This window comes from Labrus bergylta, chromosome 15, assembly GCF_963930695.1.
Source record: "Labrus bergylta chromosome 15, fLabBer1.1, whole genome shotgun sequence".
Lineage (NCBI taxonomy): Eukaryota > Metazoa > Chordata > Actinopteri > Labriformes > Labridae > Labrus > Labrus bergylta.
Genome location: NC_089209.1, coordinates 25,913,958 through 25,925,970, shown reverse-complemented (window position 1 = coordinate 25,925,970; position 12,013 = coordinate 25,913,958). Strand labels below are relative to the sequence as shown.

The 12,013-nt window shown below is 41.2% G+C and overlaps 1 protein-coding gene across 5 annotated transcripts; it reads left to right on the top strand.

Annotated features, from left to right (window-relative positions):
• Positions 1-895: 895 nt before the first annotated feature.
• On the top strand, positions 896-11,438 carry katna1 (katanin p60 (ATPase containing) subunit A 1). Of its 5 annotated transcripts, none has more exons than XM_029277861.2 (11): positions 896-1,006; positions 2,589-2,754; positions 2,842-2,981; positions 5,342-5,516; positions 5,655-5,770; positions 7,120-7,225; positions 7,303-7,461; positions 8,041-8,167; positions 9,589-9,723; positions 9,801-9,927; positions 10,107-11,438. In XM_029277861.2, exons 2-11 carry the CDS (start codon positions 2,593-2,595, stop codon positions 10,303-10,305), a joined length of 1,446 nt encoding a protein of 481 aa, XP_029133694.1. In that variant the 5' UTR covers positions 896-1,006; positions 2,589-2,592; the 3' UTR covers positions 10,306-11,438. The 5 variants fall into 5 exon arrangements, with proteins under 5 accessions (XP_029133694.1, XP_020492359.1, XP_020492356.1 ...); XM_020636703.3 differs by having other exon boundaries at positions 5,321-5,516; XM_020636700.3 differs by having other exon boundaries at positions 2,842-2,993; positions 5,321-5,516.
• The last annotated feature ends 575 nt before the right edge of the window (positions 11,439-12,013 follow it).

Below are 12,013 nucleotides of genomic sequence, written 5' to 3'. Positions count from 1 at the left end.
TGAGCTTTTTATCTGGCCCTTGTGGGTGTCATTGCCCAAACAGACCACACGAGGGTATCATTGTGCCAACGCTTACCTTTGCCAAATACTTGTTTTGTTTGATTTGTTTGTTGTCTCTGATTAATCTCCTTCTGTTGTTTGTTTGTAAATGTCTGCATTGTCTGGGTGGACTCTGGAACCAAATTGCCCTCTGGGATAAATAAAGTTGTCTAAGTCTAAGTCTTTGTGTGTATCTTTATGAGATAAAAAGTCGAAATTACAAGTTGGTAAGTGTGCATGTGCTCCAGCTGGCATTGCAGTCCCGCATCCCCTCACTCGCCCAGCCATGTAAACGATATGCAATCTATATAGCAATTCTAATTCTGCCAAATGTAGTAAACGTTAGATGCATAATAAATAGTTATGTCTTTTAATCTGGTTGTCGCTGGAACTAAACACATTACATTACTGTTTACGTAGCATTGACTGTACTATTTAACTGTCAATGTGTCACAGTTATTTTGTAAGCTAAAGTTTACGGTAGTAGATGGTGTCCCTGACTTTTTATCTCATAATTTCGACTTTTTATCTAATTATTTCGGTAAAAAAAAATTATGGTCAAAAATTAAATCTCAACAAAGCCAAATTTATATTTGTATTTGTTTTAACTGGCGGAAATGGGCTTCCATAGCTCCCTGTATCCTCCTCTCCCCGGGCCGCTCATTATAATTTTTCACTTATTGGGACCTTTACAATAAAATGCAAATAAAAGAAAAAGGGTGAGTACGGGTCCTTAGTTTAAAAAATGCGACAGGTATTCAACCCAAAATAAGTTAAAATCATTAAAGTACTTATTCTTATTTGACTGTGTTGAAGTGACTGGCTTTTACTTTGAAGGTGCTCAAACAGCATACAAAGCTGCCCTGTGTTGACTTCCGGTGATACCATCTGAACTACAGATCGTCGTTTCGGACCGGTTGTAGGCTCCGTTTGAACCAGCTGAGCTCTGCTTGTGAGCATCGAAAAAGTTGAGTGCTCTGAATTATACTTATCCTCCTTGGTTCAACATTTAACCGTGAGTGTTGTACGGACAAAGTTAACCTGTAATTTAGGATAGAGGGGAAACATCCGGCTTGAGATTCAAACTGAGGGATGTTTTAAAGTTTGCAAAGTCCGCATAAACCGTGTATCGTTACACGTAAGGTCACTTTTATAATTTTTAAGTTATTTTGTCATCCAACACAATAAGTTGCTCTTTTGTTTTACCTAACAGCACAGATAACATGGACGTCTGCAGGCATGTCGCATTTTGCCAACATTTGGGCGAGGCTACGGCTAATTCTTGGAACAATAAGTTTAATCGAGGACCCTTACCCACCTTTAGTTTTACTATAAATTAATATAGACGAATGCCACATGTAGCCTATGTTGTACATTTTGTGTCAGGGTTACGTGAAAGACAAGTTTGTTATGGTTTTAAATTAGTTTTATTTGTAAGTGTTTTTTTTACTTTTTGTTTGTTTTTAATGTTGCTTTGTGCGTAGCCCCTGAAGTCCCTCAAAAGTACAAGAGGAGTTAGATGATAACTTTTGTTAACAAGATAAATCATGTGCAAGATATTAACTTTTGCGTACATCATAATATCTGGCACACGATAATTATACTGTTAGCACAAGTTATCAACTTACTTGTGCACATAAGATAATAACTTGTGCACACAACATATTTTTCCTTTACTTTTGGGGACTTAAGGGGATCTGTAGGCTCGTCAGTTCAGTTTTTATTTTTGAAAATGCTTAGTTTTAGTTTAGTTATAAGTGGCTTCTGTTAGTTTTATTTTTTTGTCCCAGTATCGTAAATGGTTCAAAGAAAGATATCAAGCAACCATTTGTTTAAAAAAAAAAAAAAAAAACTCTAAAATATTATATAAGTTAGGGAACAAAAGGTTTGACCTTCTGCACTCTGTTAGCTCCTAAAAATATAAACTGAGGTGTCTGAGGAAAACTGTAAGGACAGTGTGTTTGTGTAAAAGACAAAAAACAAGGACGTTTTCTCTATGATTTTATTTAATTTGAGTTAGTCTTGTAAACACACTATACAGTTTCAGTTGGGTTAAAGTTTTTTGGTAAAGTCTTGTTTTTTATTCCAGTTAACAAAAAATGTTTAATGGGTTAACCCTAACCCTTTTGAATATTAGTTTTTGCCAACGATAATAACTCAAGTTCCAGAAACACATAATAAGGCTTGCTCCTGCTTTCCATTCACATCATGTGCACAGTCAGAATAAACTCCAGCTAACATTTAGTGTTGGATGCTCTCAGGTAAGATTTAATTTGCATGGTGGCGACTGTGAGGACATTTTGCACAATGTCTGACACTGTTTGCTGTGATGCTTTGTGTACTAGCAGCTAGCTAACATCAGATGCTTTCAATTTTGTTTACCTTTCTTCACTGTCTTACATTTGACTTGTAGAGCGAGACAATTCAATTACAGATGTTTCCCTGCTTTAATAAACTCTGTGCGACTACTATGGCAGAAACAAAAATATAATGCTCGCCGGAAATTGCAACGATGGTGACGTTTCTACTATAACCTTTTATTCCCCCAGCACCATGAGTCTGCGAGAGATCAGTGAGAATGTGAAGCTGGCCCGAGAATATGCCTTGCTGGGAAACTACAGCTCTGCCAGCGTTCTCTATCACGGATTGCTAGAACAAATCAAGAAGTATGTGTACACTGTGCGAGACAGCAGTGTTCAGCAGAGGTGGCAGCAGGTAAATGGCATTAAACACACGTCACAGATTGTTTTGGAAAAAAGAGTCACAGGCTTTTCAGATGTTTTCTTTCTGCTTTGTTTTCAGTTGTGGCAGGAAATCAGTGAAGAGAGCCGACAAGTTCAGGACATAATGTCAACTCTGGAGAACTTTCAGCTGGACACAACGCCTGCTAAACCCAGTAACCATGACGATTTTGACATAAGACCTGTGCATGTGGAGCAGAGGTATTCATTCTTGTATGTTGCTTTGGTAAAAGTTCGTTTTTCACTTATTGTAAAACACATATGACACCTCAGACACACTGCAGGCCCAGGCCTCTGTTCACCTTTGCAGGGTGTAGACTTGTAATCGGGGGTTGTGTAAGCTGTTTTCCAGAGAACATTAGCCTTGATGTAGTCATATGATTGAGATTAGTGCGCTCGAGTACCTTTATGTGAGCTTGTTTTGTTCCTGCTTTATTAATCCCCAGCGGGGAAACTCATTTGCCACCTGGTCAATTCATACACATGACAAACTATATCAACAGTACAATCACAACGGACAACAAGTAAATAAATAACAAACACCATTGAGACCATTTGAGTCATAATGTACAGCCATGAATCAGAGCCACAACTAAAAATGATCATAAAATATCTGACTGCTGCTTAAAGGTGCACTATGTAGATTTGGTAGTGAAATTTGAAAGTTGGAGAAGTGAAACAAATCTATGCTTTATTTTCTGAACTGAAAACACAAACTTTGAAGAAAAAATGGGTCCCTGGATCACTGTTAAGAGCTTAAAAGCTTCCAGGGGAGTTGCAGGCCCCCCACCATAACTTCTTGCGTAGCATTTTATCTTCAAACAGTGTTACAGGGATCACATTTTCCTCTGAGGACAGTTTGTGTATAGAATCATGAACATAAACCACTGAATCTGTACACTTCTCCAACTTTTAAATTTCTATTCCAAAACTACATAGTGCTCCTTTAAAAAAAAAAAAAAGGACTATTAGGGATTTCACACTTGCAGAAAATCTCTTACTTGCAGAAGGAGTTACTTACCCTAGTAATTTATGCACAGAAAGTCTGAGTGGGCTGATGTGAGAACGCAGCAGGATGTAATGAGGAGAATTCACCTCGAGCGAGAGGATGGAAACGATTACACTCCGTGACTGACAACCATTTTCAAACCGTACAATCTTTAACAATCATGATGAATGTAAAACGTGTTTCTGACAGACGACTGCCACTCTGTCAGACTGTCATTCTCATCATGATCAAATAAAAAAAATGAAATAGTGTGAGTGATCATGAAAAGAAATATCAGCAGTTGTAATAATGAAGTTGTTTATGATCTTTTGGTTGTAACACTTATTTCGTTGATAATCTTCATGTCGAACACTTTTTTAATCCCAGCTCATCGCAGACCGATGACAGATGTTAACAGTCTGTTTAAATGTCCGACGGTCCATTTAGCGTCTTTTTAATGTCCGTCTTTTCTCCGTTATTAAGCTCTGCTTATATTGACAAGTTTTACTGAAGTCTGATCTGCAACTGCGTCCAATCAATGAGTGATATTTGAGACAGGGGCGGGTCTGTCAGTATAAAGTCTTCTGGTAAGACTGGTCTCATTTTTCCTAGATCATAGCTCCTCCGAGTTATGTCCTCGATCCTCGGTGCCAATTTAAGAGGCTTGAGACATCCTTAAAAATGGCGGCACGGAACGACTTCTGGTTCAAGCGAGAATCGAGGAGAGAGGAAACGAAAAATAAGAGACATGAAAAGTACCCTATATGAGATTCAATGAGGCATCACTAGTCGCACACTGAAGGAGTTTGTCATTTCATACATCTACAGATTACACAGTGAGAGGAAATGTTGTTCCTCCAAGACCGTGATGCTACTTAAGACAATAGAGAATTAAGAATTCGGATTTAAAGGTCACATATTATGCAGAATACACTTAACATGGTTTTTCTAACACTAATGTGTTCCTGGTCTGTCTACAAACCCCCCCAATTATGAGAAAAGTCCATCCTCTCCGACTTTTGCCTGTTCCACTTTTCATAAAATGTGTGCTCGGAACAGGCTGTTTCTGTGTCTGTAGCTTTAAATGTAAATGAGCTGTGTCTGACCACACCCCCTCTCTGGAAGGTATGTGGTCCAGGCTTTCTCTCTCCATGTCCTATTGTTTACGGTGAGAAGGCAGACTCAGAGGGCAGAACAAACAACTAGCTGTGGGAGTGTCACCCATCTGGGGGAGGGGTTACTGCCCTTTGTGATGTCATGAAGGGAAAATCTCTAAATGGCCTGTTTGAGTTCACATTTTATGAAAAGTGGAGCAGGCAAAAGACAGAGAGGATGGACTTTTCTCATCATTGGGGGGTTTGTGGACAGACTAGGGACATATATTATTAAATTATCTCTAAGTTAAGGCCTTTGCACACTGAGTCTGCTGCATTTATTTTTCCATTAATAGCGAAAATTTGCAGTATGAGACAAAAAAATCGTATAATCGTGGCCTGGGACGAATAAAGCCACAACTTAAAAACATATTCATCTTCCTCTCCTCCTATCACAGACATTCTCCTTGTCCTGTCAGGCGGGTTTCTAACGTCAACAAAGACAGCAAACCTTCAAACAACCGGCTGAGTGTGGCGGTGCGAGCCCAGCAGAGACACTCGCCTCGTGGGGCCAATGGGGACAGAAGCAAAGCCTCCAAAGGGAAAGAAAAGAAGGAAGCAAAGGAGGCTGCTGGCAAATCAAAGGATGATAAGGTACTGTTTGTACTGTTGATTAAACAGTGTCCTCATGCTGCTCACCCTTACCCAGCCGGTTATTCTAGTTTTTTTGTCTGGGAAAATCCAGACTATGTGTGTTGAATCAGGGAATTAATGTTTTGCTCTGTGTTTCAGAACAAAGCTGACGTGCAGGAGAAAGAAGTGAAAAAGTTTGACGGGACAGGATATGACAAAGACCTCATTGACGCTCTGGAGAGAGATATTATTTCTCAGAATCCAAATGTCAAATGGTAGGTGTTCATTGTTTGTTTTTGTTTTTTTGGCTGTTTGTCCCCGGGTGTTTCTGTGGGATTCAGAGTTGTAAACGCCCTGCAGTTGTACAAGTTGAAGTTGCAGAACCTACCCTATAGCACTTAGTCGCTACCACAATCAGAGCAGCATCGCAAACCTTCAACAGATCCAGGCTACATACATGCAAGCTCCAGGTAGTGACAACGCTGATACTACCTACCCTACCACATGGCCCCTCTTGGCCCCCACAACTCAACCGCGGTGACCAATGGGCAGCAAGAGCCAGGACATCATCAGGGCTGTCAAGTGGGAACCCGTCTTTACCGGTGTTTCGCCCAATTAGTCCCACAACACCTTGAAAAGGCTGATCTGTGAGCTCCAGCGTCCCAGAAAATGAAACTATACATGGCACATTGGCTCGGTAAACAACCTGCATTTATTATGAGCTTAATGTTTGTTGGAGTATAAAAGAGCGGCACCTAGGAAAACATACCATTTTCTGAAATACACACATTTCAAGGATTTCCCTTTCTCGTACGAAGAATCTTAGATGGGCCATAACAAAACTTTCCTCCAGTCGATCCTAACATTTGATTGAAGCCAGTGTCAGCGACAAAATTCAGATTGATTTATAGTTTCCTATTTGAGTGTCCTCACTGCCTATGAGCGAAGCAGTGTGATGATGGGTGTTGTTTTTACCCTGACGCCCCATTTCTGTTTTCCTCTCTGTCGCTCAGGTACCATGATCGAGGCACTGGCACTCTCTCTTCTTACTCAACAGAGCTTGTTAGCTTGTTGTTCAAAGTGGAGATAGAGGTGCTTTAGTAATATCTGACTCGTGTCAAAGCTCCACCCTTCAGTTTGTCAACCTTCAATACAAGAACACTAAATGGTAAATGGACCATATGGCTTATATAGCGCTTTTCTTGTCTTCTGACTACTCAAAGCTCTTTTACACTGCAGGTCACACCTACACATTCACACACTGATGGTAGAGACTGCTGTGTAAAGAGACCATCAGAAGTAACTAATCCATTCATACACCGCCACCGAAGTAACAGGAGCAATTCAAGGTTAAGTGTCTTGCCCAAGGACACATCGGACATGTTGCCCAGCTGGGGATCAAACCATGACCTTCCGGTTGAGAAGTGACGACTCCACCAACTGAGCCACAGCCACCCCTAGATGTCATACTGTTTGCAAAGGGGAAACTAAAATCCTAAAGTATAAATATTTAACGGATGCAGTGAGGAGAGTGAGCGTGTGTTTGCGCGTGATGTGCTGTTAGGACGCGATGTTAGCAGTGTTACTTGTCATTTCTGATTTCTTCCAAACTGTTTTTCTTCAGGGACAACATTGCAGATTTGGAAGATGCAAAAAAACTCCTAAAAGAAGCGGTCGTGTTGCCGATGTGGATGCCAGCGTTTTTCAAAGGCATACGTAGACCATGGAAGGTGTGGACTTCAAGACATTTTTGTCAGATTAGCTGTAATATGTATCATATGTTTAAATCTATTGTTTTCAACTCCAGGGAGTGCTTATGGTGGGACCGCCTGGTACGGGGAAAACACTTTTGGCCAAAGCAGTTGCCACCGAATGCAGAACCACATTCTTCAACGTGTCCTCATCGACTCTGACGTCCAAGTACAGAGGGGAGTCAGAGAAGCTCGTTCGCCTTCTCTTTGAAATGGTAAGTCTTCAGGCACGGGACTCGAGCAGACTCATGGTGCATTCCATTTGATCTCGGAAGTCGGGAATTCGGAGTTGCTGGTCTGATACATCATAAGGAACACCCCCCACTCTGAGAACCTGTTATTTCCTAAAAGGCCTGCACATTAGCCATGGCTAGAAGTCCTATATACATATTGTATATGTTTAATTAGCTTGTTATTTTAGTGTAACCTGCTGAATTTAACGGTTTATATGTTTGTATTGGACAGGGTGACGGTGGCATGAGTGGCTAAGTTTACTGTTTGTTAAACTTTAAAAGCAAAGAAATTTATTGGAATGGAGTAAACTCAGCACTTTCTAGCCCACATTTCTGAAGCCTGGTGTGGAAAAAGTGTACAAAGTAACTCAGAAAAAGCCGGTCTTCTCATTAATATGGCCAGTGAGATGAAATGAGAACAGAGAGCCTCAAACTAAGAAGTCAGCCTTAAGGGGACACTTATATTCTGCCTGAGCTTCATGTCGAACCCCATACCTAACAGCTCGACTGATGGCTGTGACTGTTAAAAGTTTTCTGCACTCTTTGTGTGTTCCTGTACAGGCACGTTTTTATGCTCCCACTACGATCTTCATTGATGAAATTGACTCCATGTGCAGCCGCAGAGGGAATTCAGAGGAGCATGAGGCCAGCCGCAGAGTCAAGGCAGAGCTACTGGTGCAGATGGATGGTATGAAGCCTGTTACATGTTCTTCTCAGATGTTTTCATCAGGTCCTCTATTCACACCTTGTCTTTTGCTTTCTTAAATTTGTGGAAACAAGTCATCTTTACTGTTACGACCAGCCCAGGGGGAAGTGACACTCTCCTTCCTCAATCCCAATGATGAGCCACAATTGAATGAATATTAAGGGCACAATAAGTCATTTATTCAAACTATTTACAAAAGTAATCAAACTCAGGAAGAGCACCGGTCTAAATAATGATCATAACATCGAAGTGAAAAACCCCAAACTACCTCACCTCAAATAAAGTTAAGAAAATACAGGCATCTTGCCTCACTCCCTGACAGGAAAAAACCTTTAATCAAAAAAAAAAGGCTTTTCTCCCCTACAACATGATCAGGAAGCCCAGCCACCACCATTGGACTGTGTCGTCCCAACAACCACCGGCGTCCATGCTCGGCCTGCTCCAACAAAATTATGATAGCTCTCAATTTAAACAAAAGCAAAGTTTCTCTCTTTTGGAGGTGAGGAAGAAGGCGGACAGCGTACCAGTTTCCGTAGCTCCCTTTGAAAAACTGCCCCCCCCCCTCCCTCTGCAATCCTCCAAGAATCTTCCCTCCAATCAGTGGTATTAGCGAAAGGTCCCCCGTTCCAGTTTGGTTAGTGTGCAGGCGATTAGAAGTTCAATGTCCAGTCGAGAATCACTTTTCTTCCTTAAGGTCAGATCATGCAAACAGAGAAACATTTCAAGTTGCATCTCATTGATCTGGTAAAAAAAACTTGTGTCCCTTCTTGGTGCATCACCTCACAGTGACACATCAGCCTTAAGCCCTGTTTCCACCGAGCGGTCAGAATTGGTTCAGTACAGTGTGGTACTGTAAACCCTGATCTTGCTTGCATTTCCACAACCAACTGTACATCACTAAATCACAGCGCGACACAGTAAACAAAGATCAATGAATCTGCTGACAATAGTCACAAAGAACAAAAACAGCCTTGAAATGATATTCTCCAACTCCACAGGATATTTAAACAAGGTGTGTTTTGTGTTTGTCCTTTACGCTTTGTGGAACCGGTAAACTTGGAAACCCAACAGAAGGGTTGCAAAAAAATGGGACGGTACAGATCAGTTGTTTTGGTACCATTCCCAACTTTTGACAGTGGAAACACCAATAAGTGTGTAACGAACTGAACTAAACCGGACCACTTGGTGGAAATGGGGCTTTAGAGCTTGGTAAGGTATTGCCCCTGCTGTTTACAAAGAGAACTAAAAACAAACACAAATGCAAAGAAACAAATATTAATAGATGTTATCGCTCCTACACTGAAGTTATACAATGCAATGCAACATGTGTCAGAATGTAAGCAGTGAAGAAAACTCTTACGATGAATATGTTTCCCCTAAACTTGGTTTTATCCTGTATGTAGGTGTCGGTGGAGCTTCAGAAAATGATGATCCATCCAAGATGGTGATGGTGCTGGCTGCTACCAACTTCCCATGGGACATCGACGAGGCTCTGAGGAGACGGCTGGAGAAGAGGATTTACATCCCTCTGCCTTCAAGTAAGACTATTTCTCTTCAAGCTGAAAATTGGCTTCCTGCCCGCTCTGCTTACTCACCGTTGCATTTATGCTTGCAGCTAAAGGCCGAGTGGAGTTGCTCAGGATCAACTTGAAGGAGCTGGAGCTGGCCACAGACGTGGATCTGGACAAGATCGCAGAGCAGTTGGAGGGATACTCGGGAGCGGACATCACCAACGTGTGCAGGTCAGACATCTCTGTTGGTTTTCAGCCTTTGATAAAGTTCATCTTCATCAAAGTCGCTGTTTCCCAAGCAACACAATAAATGGCTGAAAGGATTGTTGTGTGAATCTGAGCTGGTGTATTAGTAGTTAATGTGCCCCTGTTGAAATCTGTACAAATGAAGGTGTTGTGTGTTGCTGCAGGGATGCCTCTCTGATGGCCATGAGGCGAAGAATTGAGGGTCTCACGCCTGAGGAAATCCGCAACATCTCTCGGGATGAGATGCACATGCCCACCACCATGGAGGACTTTGAGTCGGCTCTGAAGAAAGTGTCCAAATCGGTTTCTGCAGTCGACCTGGAAAAGTATGAAAAGTGGATCGAAGAGTTTGGTTCTTGTTGAAAAACGCGAGGACGTGATCGGTCTTTGCTGGAGTGTGTTACTATGGTTACCCCGAGTTATAGGAAGGTTGTGAGTGTACGGGTGTGGCTGTATGTTTTCTAAATTAAGATGTTGATGAAAGGAAGTTGGTTTGTTATTTTTGGTAAACAAGACGGGCTGTAGTCGTTCAAATGTTATAGTTCAAGTACACAACCAAAGTACTAAACTTTGAGTCGGATAAAACAAGCACTTCAGCTTCAGGACGATTAAGACCTGATTGTTTTTTTAAGTCATACGACTCATTTTGAAGTTGAGCTGAATAACTTTCCCCCCCTGGTCTTACCTGCACAAACAGTGTCTGAAATCACCGTGGCAACAGGAGGCCCGCTCTTTTTGTCACTCTCCCACCACCAGGGATTATATCATTTATGCTAATTAGCTTGTGTTTACTGGTGATGCAGGGTGTGTGAGGGAGTGAGGGAGGGACGGACCAAGTTTTTCCTGCTGTGTGTTGCCAAGTTAAGCCATGCATATGAGATGACCTAAATCAATCTCCGTCTGTGGGAGTTTTCTATTATCAATAGCGAACGACCTGTCCCGACTTAACTCATACAGTGTGAGCTCTCAGGTCCGAGAGTGTGAGTACATGAATTGTGAGCTTTGGTTGTGCGTCGTAATGAAATAATAATAAAAAGCCCTACCTTGTCAGTGGCAAAAACACAAGCTTTTAGTGAACATGATTTATACTTTGATCGGTAGAATTCGACCTGAAAGATTATCTCGCAGCTGCAGCTTGTGAACGAAACAATCTACTGGAGCGATTCACAAACATTCCTCCAGGTTTGAAAAAGAGACAATGGGTCTTCACTCTGATTGACTTAGGTCAACGAGTTAAACCGGTAAATTAGAGAAACCAAGATTCCTGATTTCCAGAGAGGACAACCAAAGTGTCACAAATCAATCAAATGAGACACCTGTTTGTTTGTTTGTTTGTTTGTTTGATTGTGTTTTGATGCCTTGGATTTTATTTGTGGTTTGCTGATGTAAATACTTTTGAACATTAACAAAATAATTCTCTAAATAAAGCTGACATTGATCATAAACTTTAACAGATAAGTTTATTATAAAAGAAATAAAGATATTCTTGAAACGTTCACGTTTGTAACATTGTGCTGCTGAACCATCAATAACTGTTGGTTGTGAGTGGTTGTCATGTTGATCAACATCTTCGGGACGACGTTGTTCATCCTTCAAACATATTTGACTGTCTCACCAGACATTGTCAGCACACATTTTCAAAGTGACCTTTTAGACTGTGAACAACCTAACCAGAACATTTTCAAAGAACACAATCATGTAGAAGAGGGTCTTAAAACATGAGAACGTCTCTCTGATGACAGCAGAACAAACGGGTACTGTACATAGAAGAGGGGAGCGTTTCAACCTATCCCTCAGTCTTTTCGAGGTTATATTTTTTGGAGAAGGTTCCTGGTTTGAATCCCTTGTCTGACAGTCCACTTATCATTTTAACAACAGAAAGATTTTCATTTGTCCAGAATCATTTTTTACATCCATTCCAGGTAACAAAAGGTTATCTGATAATATCGGAGTTTAGTCTAAAGACTGTCAAACAGACATCAGTTGTTTAACTGTTTTATTTAAACCTGATGTCTTTAAGGGGAAGAGAAGAGCACCAGCCCATCGCGACCCCCTAATGGGAAAAAACAGT

Coding starts and splice junctions, on each gene's coding strand:
- katna1 (XM_020636700.3), top strand. CDS start 2,593: ATGAGTCTGCGAGAGATCAGTGAGAATGTGAAGCTGGCCCGAGAATAT. Junction 5,517..5,654: donor GCAAATCAAAGGATGATAAG/GTACTGTTTGTA, acceptor TCTGTGTTTCAG/AACAAAGCTGACGTGCAGGA. Junction 8,168..9,588: donor GCTACTGGTGCAGATGGATG/GTATGAAGCCTG, acceptor TCCTGTATGTAG/GTGTCGGTGGAGCTTCAGAA.